General features: G+C 36.0%; 2 protein-coding genes across 2 annotated transcripts in view; both read right to left on the bottom strand.

The window, feature by feature from the left end:
- fkbp1ab (FKBP prolyl isomerase 1Ab) overlaps positions 1 to 1041 on the bottom strand; it is a 5034-nt gene extending 3993 nt beyond the window's left edge. The window contains exons 1-2 of the mRNA XM_016445075.1: positions 929 to 1041; positions 752 to 799 (exon numbers count right to left, since the gene is read on the bottom strand). Coding sequence (XP_016300561.1) covers positions 752 to 799; positions 929 to 965 — 85 coding nt within the window. The 5' untranslated portion in view covers positions 966 to 1041. The remainder of the gene's footprint in view (positions 1 to 751; positions 800 to 928) is intronic.
- Positions 1042 to 2884: 1843 nt separating this feature from the next.
- On the bottom strand, positions 2885 to 10457 carry LOC107657065 (sodium-dependent lysophosphatidylcholine symporter 1-like). Its single transcript, XM_016445074.1, has 14 exons — positions 10377 to 10457; positions 10039 to 10158; positions 8874 to 8998; positions 8524 to 8656; positions 8096 to 8174; positions 6879 to 7051; positions 6692 to 6782; positions 6373 to 6494; positions 6076 to 6159; positions 5653 to 5736; positions 5335 to 5447; positions 4388 to 4531; positions 3973 to 4149; positions 2885 to 3602 (listed from the first exon to the last, which is right to left on the bottom strand). The coding sequence occupies exons 1-14, from the start codon at positions 10455 to 10457 to the stop codon at positions 3560 to 3562; spliced, it is 1569 nt and encodes a 522-aa protein (XP_016300560.1). The 3' UTR covers positions 2885 to 3559.
- Positions 10458 to 13132: the final 2675 nt, after the last annotated feature.

Below are 13132 nucleotides of genomic sequence, written 5' to 3'. Positions count from 1 at the left end.
CAAATATAATAAAGAAATTAAAAAACAACAAAAGATGCAGAAAAATGCAAAGAAAGAAAGAAAGAAAGGGTCATGAGAATGTAATGCAAATTTCAAAATGACAGAAAAGTGGGCTCTTTTGGCACAATGATATAATTTATATTATATCAATGCTGCATAAAGTAGGCTACAAGCAGCGTATGCAAGATGGCAGGCAGTTTGTCCACTTTAATTCAACTGTGTGATAAACTTTACAAAATTCGATTAAGTTACCTATTTAATCATCAAATAATCTACTTGACAGAATAGGGTTACTTGGTTATAGTTGAACGATTAAAAGGCAATCACAACATCCCAGGGGTCGACTCACTCCAGTCCAGACAGTGATAATCCGTCTATCCGACGCCGCCAATCTCTGTCCAACAAAGACTGAATCACACGAGCGTCTATAAAATCTGTTCAGTCTCAGCTGTCAGACGAGGATCATGTCTGCGGACAAATGCCCGTGCGTGCAAACAATACACAACTAATAATGCATAATAGCTTTGTCTCCCTTTGTATATTTTACTGTATCTTTACAGCACTGCCACTCTTCAGATATATGCAATTTTTAAAACTCAACGTCGGATTGCACGTCTGTTTGAAAAGATGCATTAACCTTTTTCTCTCAATTAAGTCCGTTTTATATTTTCCCCATATACAAAAATCCATATACGGCCACAAAAATACAACATAAGTACACCACCAAAAGAAAATCTGAAATGCAACTCACCAACATAATGCACCACACATGTCTGTCCTTTTTTGGGGAAAGTCCTCCCTGTAAAAGCAGCGCGAGGAGAAACGGGGAGCAGGAGACAAGAGCAATAATATAATGCTGTTAAACGCACGCAGCTTGACAAATAAAACTCTACTTTGCATAATAGAAGCTGCATTAAGGTGATTTTACCATCTCCGGGGGTTATGGTCTCGATCTCTACTCCCATGTTTCTGAAGAGAACACTGCCCGCACACAGTCTCGCTCGCAGCAGTTTGCAGGCAGAGAGGAGCGATGCTGTCGGGTCACGTGACCGCAGCGAGAAAACTGGGAGAGGGCCCAATAGCAGCGCACTAATTTAACATAACATAAATCCTACTGATGACAAATGTGACCCGTCCCCTTTGTTATGCCCAGTAAGTGAAAAATACAATTAGCCTATTGTTTTAAAAAGCAAATAACGTTTTTAAATACAACTTTTTAAGTACAAAAAAATGTTGGATGAATCCCCCAGCCTCCAGCTCATTGTGAAGTACCTGTTACATAACATGCTCTCAACACTCATTTCATCTATAGTGTTGTAATCTGGGTGACTGGAGTAGCACATATCCACCTCCCACGCCACCTCCATGAACTAGAGAACTGCGCGGGACGAATTGTTCAGTCCCACACCCGCAGATATGTTATCTTGTCCCACTCCCACCCGCAACATTCATGTTTTGTCCCGCTACCTCCTGCAAAAGCCCGCATAAAACTAGCATATATAGATTTTTCAGTACATCCATGAAATTTACATGAAATAGTAAGTTCTGTAACATCCCAGCATAAACGCACCCGATAAAACATTTGTTATTTAGGCATCAACATCAACAACCCACTGTTATTTTCATCAGGGGGGTATTCCAGAAAGCAGGTTATGTGATAAACCCCGGTATGTTTAAGGGTTAGTAAGCGGATAAACTCAGCTTTCGGTTCCTAAAACGGAGGTAACTCTCAGGGTATGTAAGTAGCCATAGCAACTATATCCTAATACCCCCAGGTCTCTACCATGCACATGTCAAGTCACCCAACACGTTATTAATCGGACTATCGGCCACAAGGGGGCGCCATGCGCAACAGAAGACCATGCACATGCACATATTTACACGTTGCTGTTTATTTATACACGTTTACATCATTATCGCCATTACCATTGTGGAATAAAAGTGCCGTTACAAACACTCAGACTAGCTGTGTATGTTCAACGTTATAATACCTCTCCCAGCTTACACTTGTTTTAAAATTGCTTCTAGTCTCTGAAACTATAGCTCCTTTTCTCTAAACTCTACACACAAAACATGCACACAACATGCAAAACATTACGCATCTCTTGCAAAATCAAACACTTCTTTCAAAACTATTTTAACTTTTATAAAAAAATATATATTTTTGCATAGTAACTTTTCACACAAACATAAAATGATATCGTACATGCCAAACTATACATGGATATGACAAATGTAAAACACTACTATCTTGTATCTTTTGATTGTTCAGTGTGCAGTGGAGGGCACAGGAATTTGTCCTAGCACTCACATGTACATGTATGTACAAAAATACACTGTATATACAGTGTGGATGCACAATTGATGAGCCTTACAGTTCTTGAACTGAACTGAACTGAATCAACGCTGACTTGAGTTGTATGATGACACTTTACAGCAGAATTTTATTACTGCTATATTGTATAAAGAATTATAGAAATAAAGATAACTTGTATGCATATTCGTATATTTACAAAGTACTGTAAACAGAAATGCAAGGGTGAAAAATTCATTTGTTGCTCAAATCATTGAGTTTTAATTTCTAAGTGATCAAATTAGGTATATTTTAGGGCTGTCAAATCGATTAATTGTGATTAATCGCATCCACAATAAAAGTTTGTGTTTACACAATGTATGTGTGTACCGTGTATATTTATATGTATATATAAATACACACACATACATGTATATATTTAAGAAATATTTACATGCATATTCATATTTAGATATTATTTATATTATATATAAATATATATTACATATATCTTACACACTCATGCATTATGTAATCACAAACTTTTATTTTGGATGTGATTAATCGCGATTAATCGGTTTAACAGCCCTAGTAGATTTACATTATGTGTATCATGTATTAAAGTCTTCACACATGATCATTAGGTGTAAGTAATCAATAATTAAGTGTGGCGTTTAAATAGTAGTTTTTTACTAATTAAAAACAAGAACAGATAATGTGCTTGCAGTTCTGCAAACTTGGTCTGAAGATTCACTATATGAGTGAATGCTTTCACTGAATGTGCCTCAAATAGCCTAAAACTTTTTAGTTAGCAATTTTAAAGAACTGTAATATGCAGAGACAGTTATCAGTAAACCATTTGCTGGTTTATTCACTGGTTGATATAAACATTTTTCACACAGCAACACTGGCTTAATATGGGTTTGAGGCAGGAGTATCTGTTTGTCTGTATATGGTGCGGAAATTGCACACTGCACCTTTAAGTGCACTAATGTTTCTCAGTTCTAGTCCTAAGGGGCCCCATAGCACTGCATGTTTTGAATGTCTCTTTTATTCATCTAATTCAGCTCATTAGTAGAGATCTCCCTGACCTGAAATGTGTGTGTATGATTAGTGAAACTCCTAAATGGGGTTGAGGTCCCCTGAAGCAAGACTGAAAAATATTCACAATGCACAATGAAACAGCCTTTACACTGAGATGAAAACAAAGCATGTTCATGATCAACAGTTCAGCAGTTACAAAAGTAGTGAAAGCCACTGATTACTTCATAGGCTCAGCTCTTCTTCTCCTTTCAAGCCGGTCTCTGTCCTGTGTATGTCAAGATAACACACAGTGATGGCACAGTTATTACAGCTATTGCAACTTGTCAAGCACCTTATGCAAAACTGGAATACAGTGTAAGAACATGAAGACATCACTGAACATAATATGCTTTAATTTCCACTGAAGTAAACAAATCTTGATCTTCAGTGTATAAGAAGATGCTTCTGTGTTAAAGGAAGTTGTGGTGACCGACAAGAAAAAAAACAGCATGCTCTTTCTGATGTGAGCATTGCTTCTGTCCCATTTTCTTTTTAAATTCTGTAGAAAGCATTAATGTCACATGACTGAGCTGAATAAACACCATCAGGTTGATCAGGACCTTCAGTCTTCTAAGTAAACAGACAGAAACACATACCCTGCTTTCCTTAATGCGTCCTGGATTTTCTGTCGTCGCTCTTCATTGATAGGATAGAAGCGAAAAATCACCATGCCAATGAGCAGCAGGCAGATTGGCACCGGAGCAAAGAGCATCTGCAGCGAATATATGACCTCTGGATTGTGTTTACAAGCACCAGACTTGTATCCTGCAAAGCTGAAGAGGTAGGGAAGGAGAACATCACATGAAGCTTTCACATGAATGAATCACAGAAGCTGTCGGTTTATGGGGATTCCAAAAAAAAGATGTGATGCACAGATGTTTGAAAATGAATGAATGCTGGCATGCACCAACATCCCTTCCACTGCCATTTATTCTCATTCAGTGCTGAATTGTTTTGGATTCAACACCTGTATTCCCAACTATAAAAAATCTGATTGGAGGAAGCTCTTACTGTAGTACCAAAGTAGAGATTCCAACAGACATGCCTCCTCCAAATTTGTTGAAGAAAACGTAGCAGGAGTAGAACAATGGTTCTAGATCTCGGCACGATGGGTTCTTGACTTTGAAGTCATCCACTACATCTGGCAACATTGACCTAAAATAAATAAATAACCTGGTTATACAGTATGACGTTTCATATACATATTCAAATATATATATAGACTCACTGACCACTTTATTAGGCACACCTGTTCAACTGCTTATTAAAGCATATATCTAATCAGCCAATCACATGGCAGCAACTCAATGCATATAGGTATGTAGACATTGTCAATATGATCTGCTGAAGTTCAAACCAAGCATCATAATGGGGAAGAAAGATGATTTAAGTGACTTTGAATGTGGCATTGGTTGTTGGTGCCAGACGGGGTGTTTTTTTAGATCAGCGCTACCTTCTGTGGTGAAAGTTCCTTGTTGATGCCAGAGGTCAGGCGAAAATAATCAGACTGGTTCAAGCTGATAGAATGGCAACAGTAACTCAAATAACCACTTGTTACAACCAAGGTATGCAGAAGAACATCTCTGATATGCACAACACGTCAAACCTTGAAGCAGAGTGACAGGCCACTCCTGTCAGCTAAGAACAGGAAACTGAGGCTACGACTTGCACAGGCTCACCAAAATTGGACAATAGAAAACTGAAAAAAAAGTTGCCTGGTCTGAGAGTCTCAGTTTCAGTTGCAATCGAATTTCAGTATGATGTCATTCTGAATCAACCAAACATTATAATGTTGAACATATACAACTAATTCCCAGCTGACCACCATCTGGGTTAGCATAACGTTTCAATAAAGAGGAAAACACTGGGTGGAATATGTGTTCCACCCAGACCCATTAACAGGGCTTTAACAGTAAAAGAGAGATTACATGAGAGTTAAATTACCAATTACCAATTACCAAGGGAGTAGATAGAGGGCTGCCAGACTTGTGCCAGATAGCATGGACATAATAATGAAGACGGGTAAATTACTTTTCACTAGGGATATCACAATTAGAGCTGGGATATAAACCTGCAGAGAAGAGGAGAAAGAGGGATGAAAAAGTGGAAACTATTCCAGTTTAAAAAATAAATAAAAATATAAAAACTAATAGCATGCTGATGGGCTGTATTAAACATTAACTTCACAAACAAATATAAAGTAATTGTTATAGCATTCCTATTTCCTTTCTGTGCAGCCATGAATAGTCTAATTAGAAATAAAGAGTGGTGCTCACTAATAGGCCGATGAATATGGTGGTCTTCTTGCCTTTTTTGACCAGTAGTGTCTGCCACATTGGGATGGATATTGTAGCTGATGTCTGCCCAATAATAGATTACATGTCTGTAACTAACAATATAATTGTACGTAATTGAAAATTAAAGGTATAAATATTTTAAAAGTAATTTGTAACATAAATGTGAGACCATTCCAAAAAAATAATGTTGTGATTTAATATAATTATATAATTAAATGAATATAATAAAATATAAAAATAACAACAATTTTAATTTAAAAATAGAATTTATTATTTAATATACTGAAGGAACCTGGCTACATAAGGTTACACCTATGAAAGTTATTTTTACGGATCAGATCAGGGAGAAATAGCTCCTTGTAGTACTTCTTACGATACTCTTTGAAATAATGCATCCCTCACCAGTAATATAAGAACAAGATGCTGGAAATATGCTCCCATATTCGCTGCATGAGTACAGAAGAGGGCGAAATTCCCCTGAGCCATCTGAAACAAAAATTCTTATCATTATGCAACTGTCATACTTTATAAAATCCATATTTTTAAATTCTTTAATTTAAATCCACTCTGTGACTATAATATCAAAACTATCATACAAACCTGGGCATCTTTCTAGGCAATACAAACATGCTCTTTTGGTATTTTTATGTTTAACAACCATCAAAATTAATTCATAATTTAAATAGAAAAATGTCTTACCTGGAAGGCAAGTGAAGCAAATAGGAAGCCAAATACAAGCCACACATATGGAGTGTGTCTCACCACCATCTTCATTCCAGTTAGATAGGGGACATTTATGCGGTCCAGTTTACTCAGAGGGGCTAAAATGAGAAGTAGACATATTACTACTTCTCTTAAGTATTTGCTTATTTAAATCCAAACAGCAAGTTTTTTTTGCCAGGCAGTGTATTTATGTATGTGTTTCAAACTTACTGATGCACAATTGGAGCTGAAAGAACATGTGGTACACAAAACAACAGATGTTAGCATTTTAACTCGTTAACTCATTTGGACCTACCCAACTGCTCCTTCACTCCAAGAAAAAGCACGAGGCAGCACAGAAAGTACAGCATTCCTAATACTAATGCTCCAGTCAAATAGGCTCTTCTCTGTAGAAATTAAAAGACAAATCAGCTAAAACTTTGCAACATTAATACTAAACAAATTCCACTATACGCATTAATAGGATGTTCTCTGTGCCTCACTGTATTTTGTAGAGTGTCAGATATGTCATCCAGTGAGTCTGTGTGGTTCCCAGAAGGCCCTTCCGTGCCATTCTGTAAACTGCAGACGTGTGTCCTCTTGGCATGGTGCACCCCCACTATCTGACCCTGAATGGCAGCTCCCGCCAGTGTAGCGAACACTTCCATGCCCATTCCTGTATCGTGAGAGAGAACAAAGTTCTTTTTTTATACAGGAAATAGATTTCAGTTAAGGTTATGTCCTATATATCCAAGTTTCTGCTCTCTATTTCCACTACCTCTGGCTGATGTTTCTTCGCTGAAGAAGTGTATCATCATGGATAACACATGGATAACAGAGAGCTATTGTTCTCTCTGTTTGCAAAACCTTCATTTTTGAATGTCTTTGAATATCATTTCATTTTTTAAAGTTATATGTTGGGCCTTTTTTGGATAGGACAGTATACAGATCAGACTGGAAAGCATGGGGCGGAGAGAGGGTAACAGGATCAGCAAAATACCTTGGGCCCAATCAAACTCAGGTCACCAGAGGCAAAGCTGCTGTGTATGTTGGAGCTCTGCCCATGAGGCTATTGGCTCCAACCAGTTTTTGTTCACTGTGATTCTACTTCCTTATATTCAAATTCAAATAGCAATTCAAATTTTTTTGAACAACCTAGTTTTTGAATTCTTCCTATGCCGTTGTCTGATTCGAACAAAACATGCTATGTACCATCTTGAGAAGCTCCTGACAAAAAATGATAAAAAGAATGATTATATTCATATATTTAACCATTTAGCAGATATGGGATAATAATAACAAATTGGCCTATATCTTGTGAGTATATTTTCAGAAAACTTTGTTCACAAGGACAACAGGACATTCACAGCAAATTTCATGAATGTCTTGATACTAGGAGGGACTAACAGCCATTTATATTAATGGAAACGATAGATGAAGGGTGCAATACTGGTGTTTTACACTAAGGTAATATAAATCCTTTTAATTGCAATCTTAAATCGGTGTGAATGGCTGGAAATTTTTCCTGATTTCTTTTCAGTTGTCCCTTTTGGAACTAGCATGTATTTTTGTAAGCTGTTTCATCAAACTATAACGTTCAGTATCAGTGGAGATTCAATACTGTTGACTTTGCAATAAAAACATAAAAATCTAGAACATAAGATACTTGGCAATTCTTTCACCTAATCATCTATTGATGCTTGCGGCTATATTTTCTTACTGTAACCAGTGGCTGAATCACGATCCTTCTGATTCCCCCCCAGAAACATGTTTAGGGAAGAATATGGCACATGGTAGCACTGAACGAGATAGAGACAGGGAAAATTGCTTTAGAGTCAGTTATGAATCATATAACACATTATATAAGCAAACAATTGTCTGAAAATTACAGTGGTGAGTACTATATTTAATTCTGGAGTACAGTATGCTATCACCATGAGGTTGACATCATAGTGACACTGCATATTTGTTTGCAGTGTATGCTGAATGTGCATTCTAATGTATTATTGAATATTCTAATCAAAAAAACTTCAATTTAAACATCCCCCTATGCAGGAAATGTCCTAAACAGCCATTTAGAATCTTTTATTCTAAATCTGTAAAACAGCAGTTAACACAGTGGGCAGATAATGGTAATAGTGGGCTTACACTCATGAAGGTGTCAAACAGACAGCACCATGTGAAATACCAGCCGAAACTGAAGGCAGAGGACATGGTGTCCTGTGGGGTATACCAGAGCATAACGTATGACAGGACCCCAAGTGGCATTGTGAACACAATCCTACATAAAGAGCGAAGTTGAGCACAGAGTAGATACGCGGCACATAATGTTGCAGATTCTGCATTTTTAAAAGAATCCATTTGAGTACACTATGCTATCATTTATATGATCAAAACTGGTAATATGAACATAAGCAGCCTCTGGTCAAACTGTGAAACATCTAAAAGAGAGTTGAGGAAGTGCTTCACACCCAGTCTGACATTAACTATACACGCACCAAGGAATAAGTTTGCCAATTCTGGTCCGGCCACTCTTGCTCACGGCATATCCAATCAGAGGATCCGAAATGGCATCCCAAGCTCGACCAAGGAAGAGAATGATGGATGCAGAGAAAGCTCCCATCTATAGCAAACATAAGGATAGAAGAAAATTACTGTTTTCTGTTAAAATTCACTGTGCCCCATTTTTGTTACATTTTGTAGCATGAAAATGCAATTACATATAAAATAATGTTCCACCAAGCTGTTAAAATACACAATGTATTAACTTTCACAGGACCTTTCACATGTTCCTTTCACTTCCTGTGCTAACAGTTTAGCTAAATACTGTTGAATGTGGCATGCAAACATGACATGCAAATTCAGGAAGAGTTACGCAGAAGAGTTATGGAGCCTCATGCATTTTATAAATGCTCAGCTGTTTTTAGAACCACAGATCACACAGTTATTGTGTTTCACAAACCGCTTGAAACAGCCCTCAAAACAGCACACAAGGAAAGTGAATGCACAGGGTTTGATGCTACAACCTTTCATTTACCAGCCCAGATCTTTAACCACTAGGGCTACACCACTCTCAGAGGGAAATTAGAAATCAACAGACAATAGAAATACATAATCAATGTAAGCAAATAAGACAAGGAGAAAAACATCAGGATATTATAAAAATGTTTTTATTGTCTCATCGTTTGTATTAACTATCACATTTCTGCTTATATTCTAATGGAAAGTGAAGCTCCGTTAAGTGATACGGCAGATTGCATTATATTAAGTTCAAAAGTGATCACAGAATGTCATGTGACACATTTACACATTTAAAAAGTCAGCAAAATATAAATAAGTCATCTGTGCATTTGAGTGCCAATAACACTGATATTACTGTTGTGTAGGGTGATTTCCTGGATCACTCAAAATTAATGGGTGTGGTAGTGTTAAAAACCAAATGTTTTTCCCTAATACGTATATACTTTCTTCAAAATTTAAGGTCAATGTATGTAACACAGCCTCTTTGATTATATGTTATACATAAGATATATATTTAATGTGATACCATGTGTAAAAGGCTGGTGTGAAACTGAATTTGTACAGAGTATGTTAGAGGTTCTGATCTATATGGTCACCAATGACAGCTTCTAAAAACCACAACTTCTATCCTTTCATACTTACCTTCACAACATCCAGTAAAAAGATCTGCATGAAAAAGCCCTTGGCGGTTGCTGTCATTTGATAAGGCATTCCTCCAACTGCATAGCAGAGTTTTCTGGATAAAGGGATGCCAGGAGTTTTCTGCATCAGATCAACACGTAAGCATCAACTTCTCATGTGAACGATTTTGTGAATTATGCTATATTTCAAAGTTAATACGAGAAATAAAGCATTAGTCTGTTCTCAAATGCTAACTGTTTTAAATTAGCAACATCTTTAAGTTTCCTCGATGCTGAAGAGCTGTAATTTACATCATCAAAACCTGCGGTTTACAAAGAATTCTTTATAAAATGTCATACCGGTTGATTGTCGTCGTTTTCCGTGGCACAGATATTGTCGTCTGTTTGCTTGTCCAGCACATTAACACTATTGTTGGCCATCGTTCAGTTATCTAATTGCCCGTTATAGTTTACTGCCTCTTATACATGTTGCAAAGTGGGCGTGGCTCTTCCTCTGATACCCATTTCGCAATATTGCTTAAAAAACAATGTATTATTTTTCTATCTGATAAATAATCGTAGTGAATAATTGTTCGACTAGTGATGGAAAGCCGAAATTCCAGTCACACAAATAACACATTTACTAGTGTTTTAGTGTCAGTTTTATTCAAAATTTTCTGAACTTACATTTTTGTGAACTCTCGACTGCAAAAGGTGTTTTTATTTGCAAATCTCATTTTTTTATTTGTGAATTTAATTCATGTTTGTGAAACTCTAAGATTTATTTGTGGATCTCATTCTATTTATTTCATTCTATTTATTTGCCAATATGTTTAATTTTTGTTAATCTCTTTACATTTATTTGTGGATCATAATCTATTTATTTGGAATTATGCAACAATTCTATCTCCATAGGATGAACAACTATATGCAATAATGTGCTCTAGCATTTGTTTATAATACTGCTCTGGAACAATAAAATAAGAGACCACTCCAATTTGTTCTTAATTTGTTCTCATTCTAGGCACACCTCATTCTGCTTAATAAAGTACTGATTGGGTAATCACCTCAACCAAATCTCGAGGAGTTTAAAGAGGAAAAATATAAAAACCACTGCTGTGGTCATTACTATCCTCTTGTGACCAGCTGGATGGCAAAAACAGTGCTAGTCGTTTCTCAAAAGTAAATGGAATCAAATAATAACTACTGACCATTGAATATTTTTAACAGCTTAGTGCATGTTTAATGCAGCTTTGTGCATCTGTCTTGACTCAGGAAATAAGTGTCAGGAAATCTTCATTTTAGAAATGACTTACTAGTGTTTCCCCTGCCATTATATCAGGGGGGCGGAATTTTATTTAGTTATATATTCTCTATAGCGCCAGATCACAACAGAAGTCATTTAAAGTTACCTTTCCTATAGAACAGGTCTATACCTTGTTCTTTTTTTAAACAAACTAAAAAGCCTTATGTTAATTATCTTATTTACACGACGGCATGTCATTTCGGTCTCTACGTTATGGTCGCGCTCTCTGCGGAGTTCCGCCCCGATGCCCGACACACACACACACACACACACACGCCCGCACACAGAAGTGAGCACACTCCCACTAGTATTTGTAAATATTAAGCGGCAAAACGACTATTTGCGGTGATTTTAGTGTCTGCCGTCTCACTAAATGAGGACATAAATACATGAACAACATCTCCAGAACTGCTCTGAGAGTCACTTCTTGAGCATTTGACCGTTTCATTTGAGTAAAACTATCCTCATATCATATACACACAGAAATGTAAAGGAAGGTATTCACGGCAACCCATCAAAATAAAAGTTCGGTTTAACTTGAAGGCATTGTGGCAGAAATATATTACTATTGTTCAGTATGTACGTAATAGGCTGCTACTACTACTACTAAAATTATTAAAACCTTCCCAGCGGGCACCTTGATGTCAATTTGACGTCAAAAATTAGTCAAGATTTGATCAAGATGCTGTAAAGCATCATTTGAAGTTCAGCTTTATTGCCAATTTCTTCTGGTGGTTAATTGGGTAAAAATAGGAGGTTATCCTGCACTGAAATTGGTTTAATATTTATGTAGGCCAATATGTTTGACGTTCAATATACGTCAAATCAACATCAAGTTTTAAACGTCCAATTGATGTCATATTGACGTCACATTGACATCAATGATTATTATGTTTAATCAGGATGTATGTAAAGTTATGGTGTAATATGAATTTGTAGTTAGCTTGATTAAGTTTAAATAGCGTTTTTTTTGTCTTAACTGAGGTTTTGAAACGCATCCATTTCATCTTTTGAACCGTGATGTGTTGGATTTGTGCATGGAACACAGCTGCTGTATGTGGACTTGTAACTTCAATAGTTAGAGAGAAAAAAATGAAGGTAAACAGTGGAGTGATTATTAAATTTACCAAAAATACTTTTTAATATTTTTTTTAATATTTGAATAATTTTTTTTATTTATAGTGCTATCATAATACTGTATAATTAATTACAATACATTTGCTGTTATTACAATATAATTGTAAAACCACCATTTACAGTATTACAACTACAATTACCAGTTAATTATTGTAAAATTTACATTAGGTCTAATTTTTCACAGTGAAAATTCATTGACATTTCATGTCTGATGAACAAAAACAGGCTTCCCTTCAGATTTTAAAATTATTCTGATTTCCTTTTCAACTGATCAAGATGCAATGTATGGCCCTATAAAATCCATTTTTGATATTTTTTCCAAATTCATTTTTTTCCATTTTTATTTTTCTTGACTCCAACAGTTAAATTAAAAACATATATATTAATCAAAAAGTATGGCTAATTAATTGTAATCATAAAACAATTTAACAGTAATTTATTTTAAAAGTTATTAAAAGTTTAACAAAACTGACATTTTAGGCCCTATGAAAGATGCATTTTATTTATTTTCTCAAATTCAGTTTGTGTTTTCCAATAATTTTCTGGAATTATGAAAAATGTAGAGCTATAATGCCCATTTAATGAGAAAGCATTCTCTGCTGTTTAACACACCTGTAGATGGTGCTCTTTCCGGGTTTCTCAGCAGCGGAAGTCGTCATAGAATGGAAGACTA

Source organism: Sinocyclocheilus anshuiensis, unplaced genomic scaffold, assembly GCF_001515605.1.
Source record: "Sinocyclocheilus anshuiensis isolate Anshui unplaced genomic scaffold, SAMN03320099.WGS_v1.1 scaffold1453, whole genome shotgun sequence".
Classification (NCBI taxonomy): domain Eukaryota; kingdom Metazoa; phylum Chordata; class Actinopteri; order Cypriniformes; family Cyprinidae; genus Sinocyclocheilus; species Sinocyclocheilus anshuiensis.
Note: the sequence above shows the minus strand (reverse complement) of the source record. Positions and strands in the feature narration are given on the sequence as shown.

Excerpts from the sequence above, each read along its gene's own strand:
- LOC107657065 (XM_016445074.1), bottom strand. The coding sequence starts at position 10,457 with ATGGCCAACAATAGTGTTAATGTGCTGGACAAGCAAACAGACGACAAT. Across the intron at positions 10,159-10,376 it reads AAAACGACGACAATCAACCG|AAAACTCCTGGCATCCCTTT; the intron begins GTATGACATTTT and ends GATCTGATGCAG. Across the intron at positions 8,657-8,873 it reads ATTGGCAAACTTATTCCTTG|GATTGTGTTCACAATGCCAC; the intron begins GTGCGTGTATAG and ends CTCTTTATGTAG.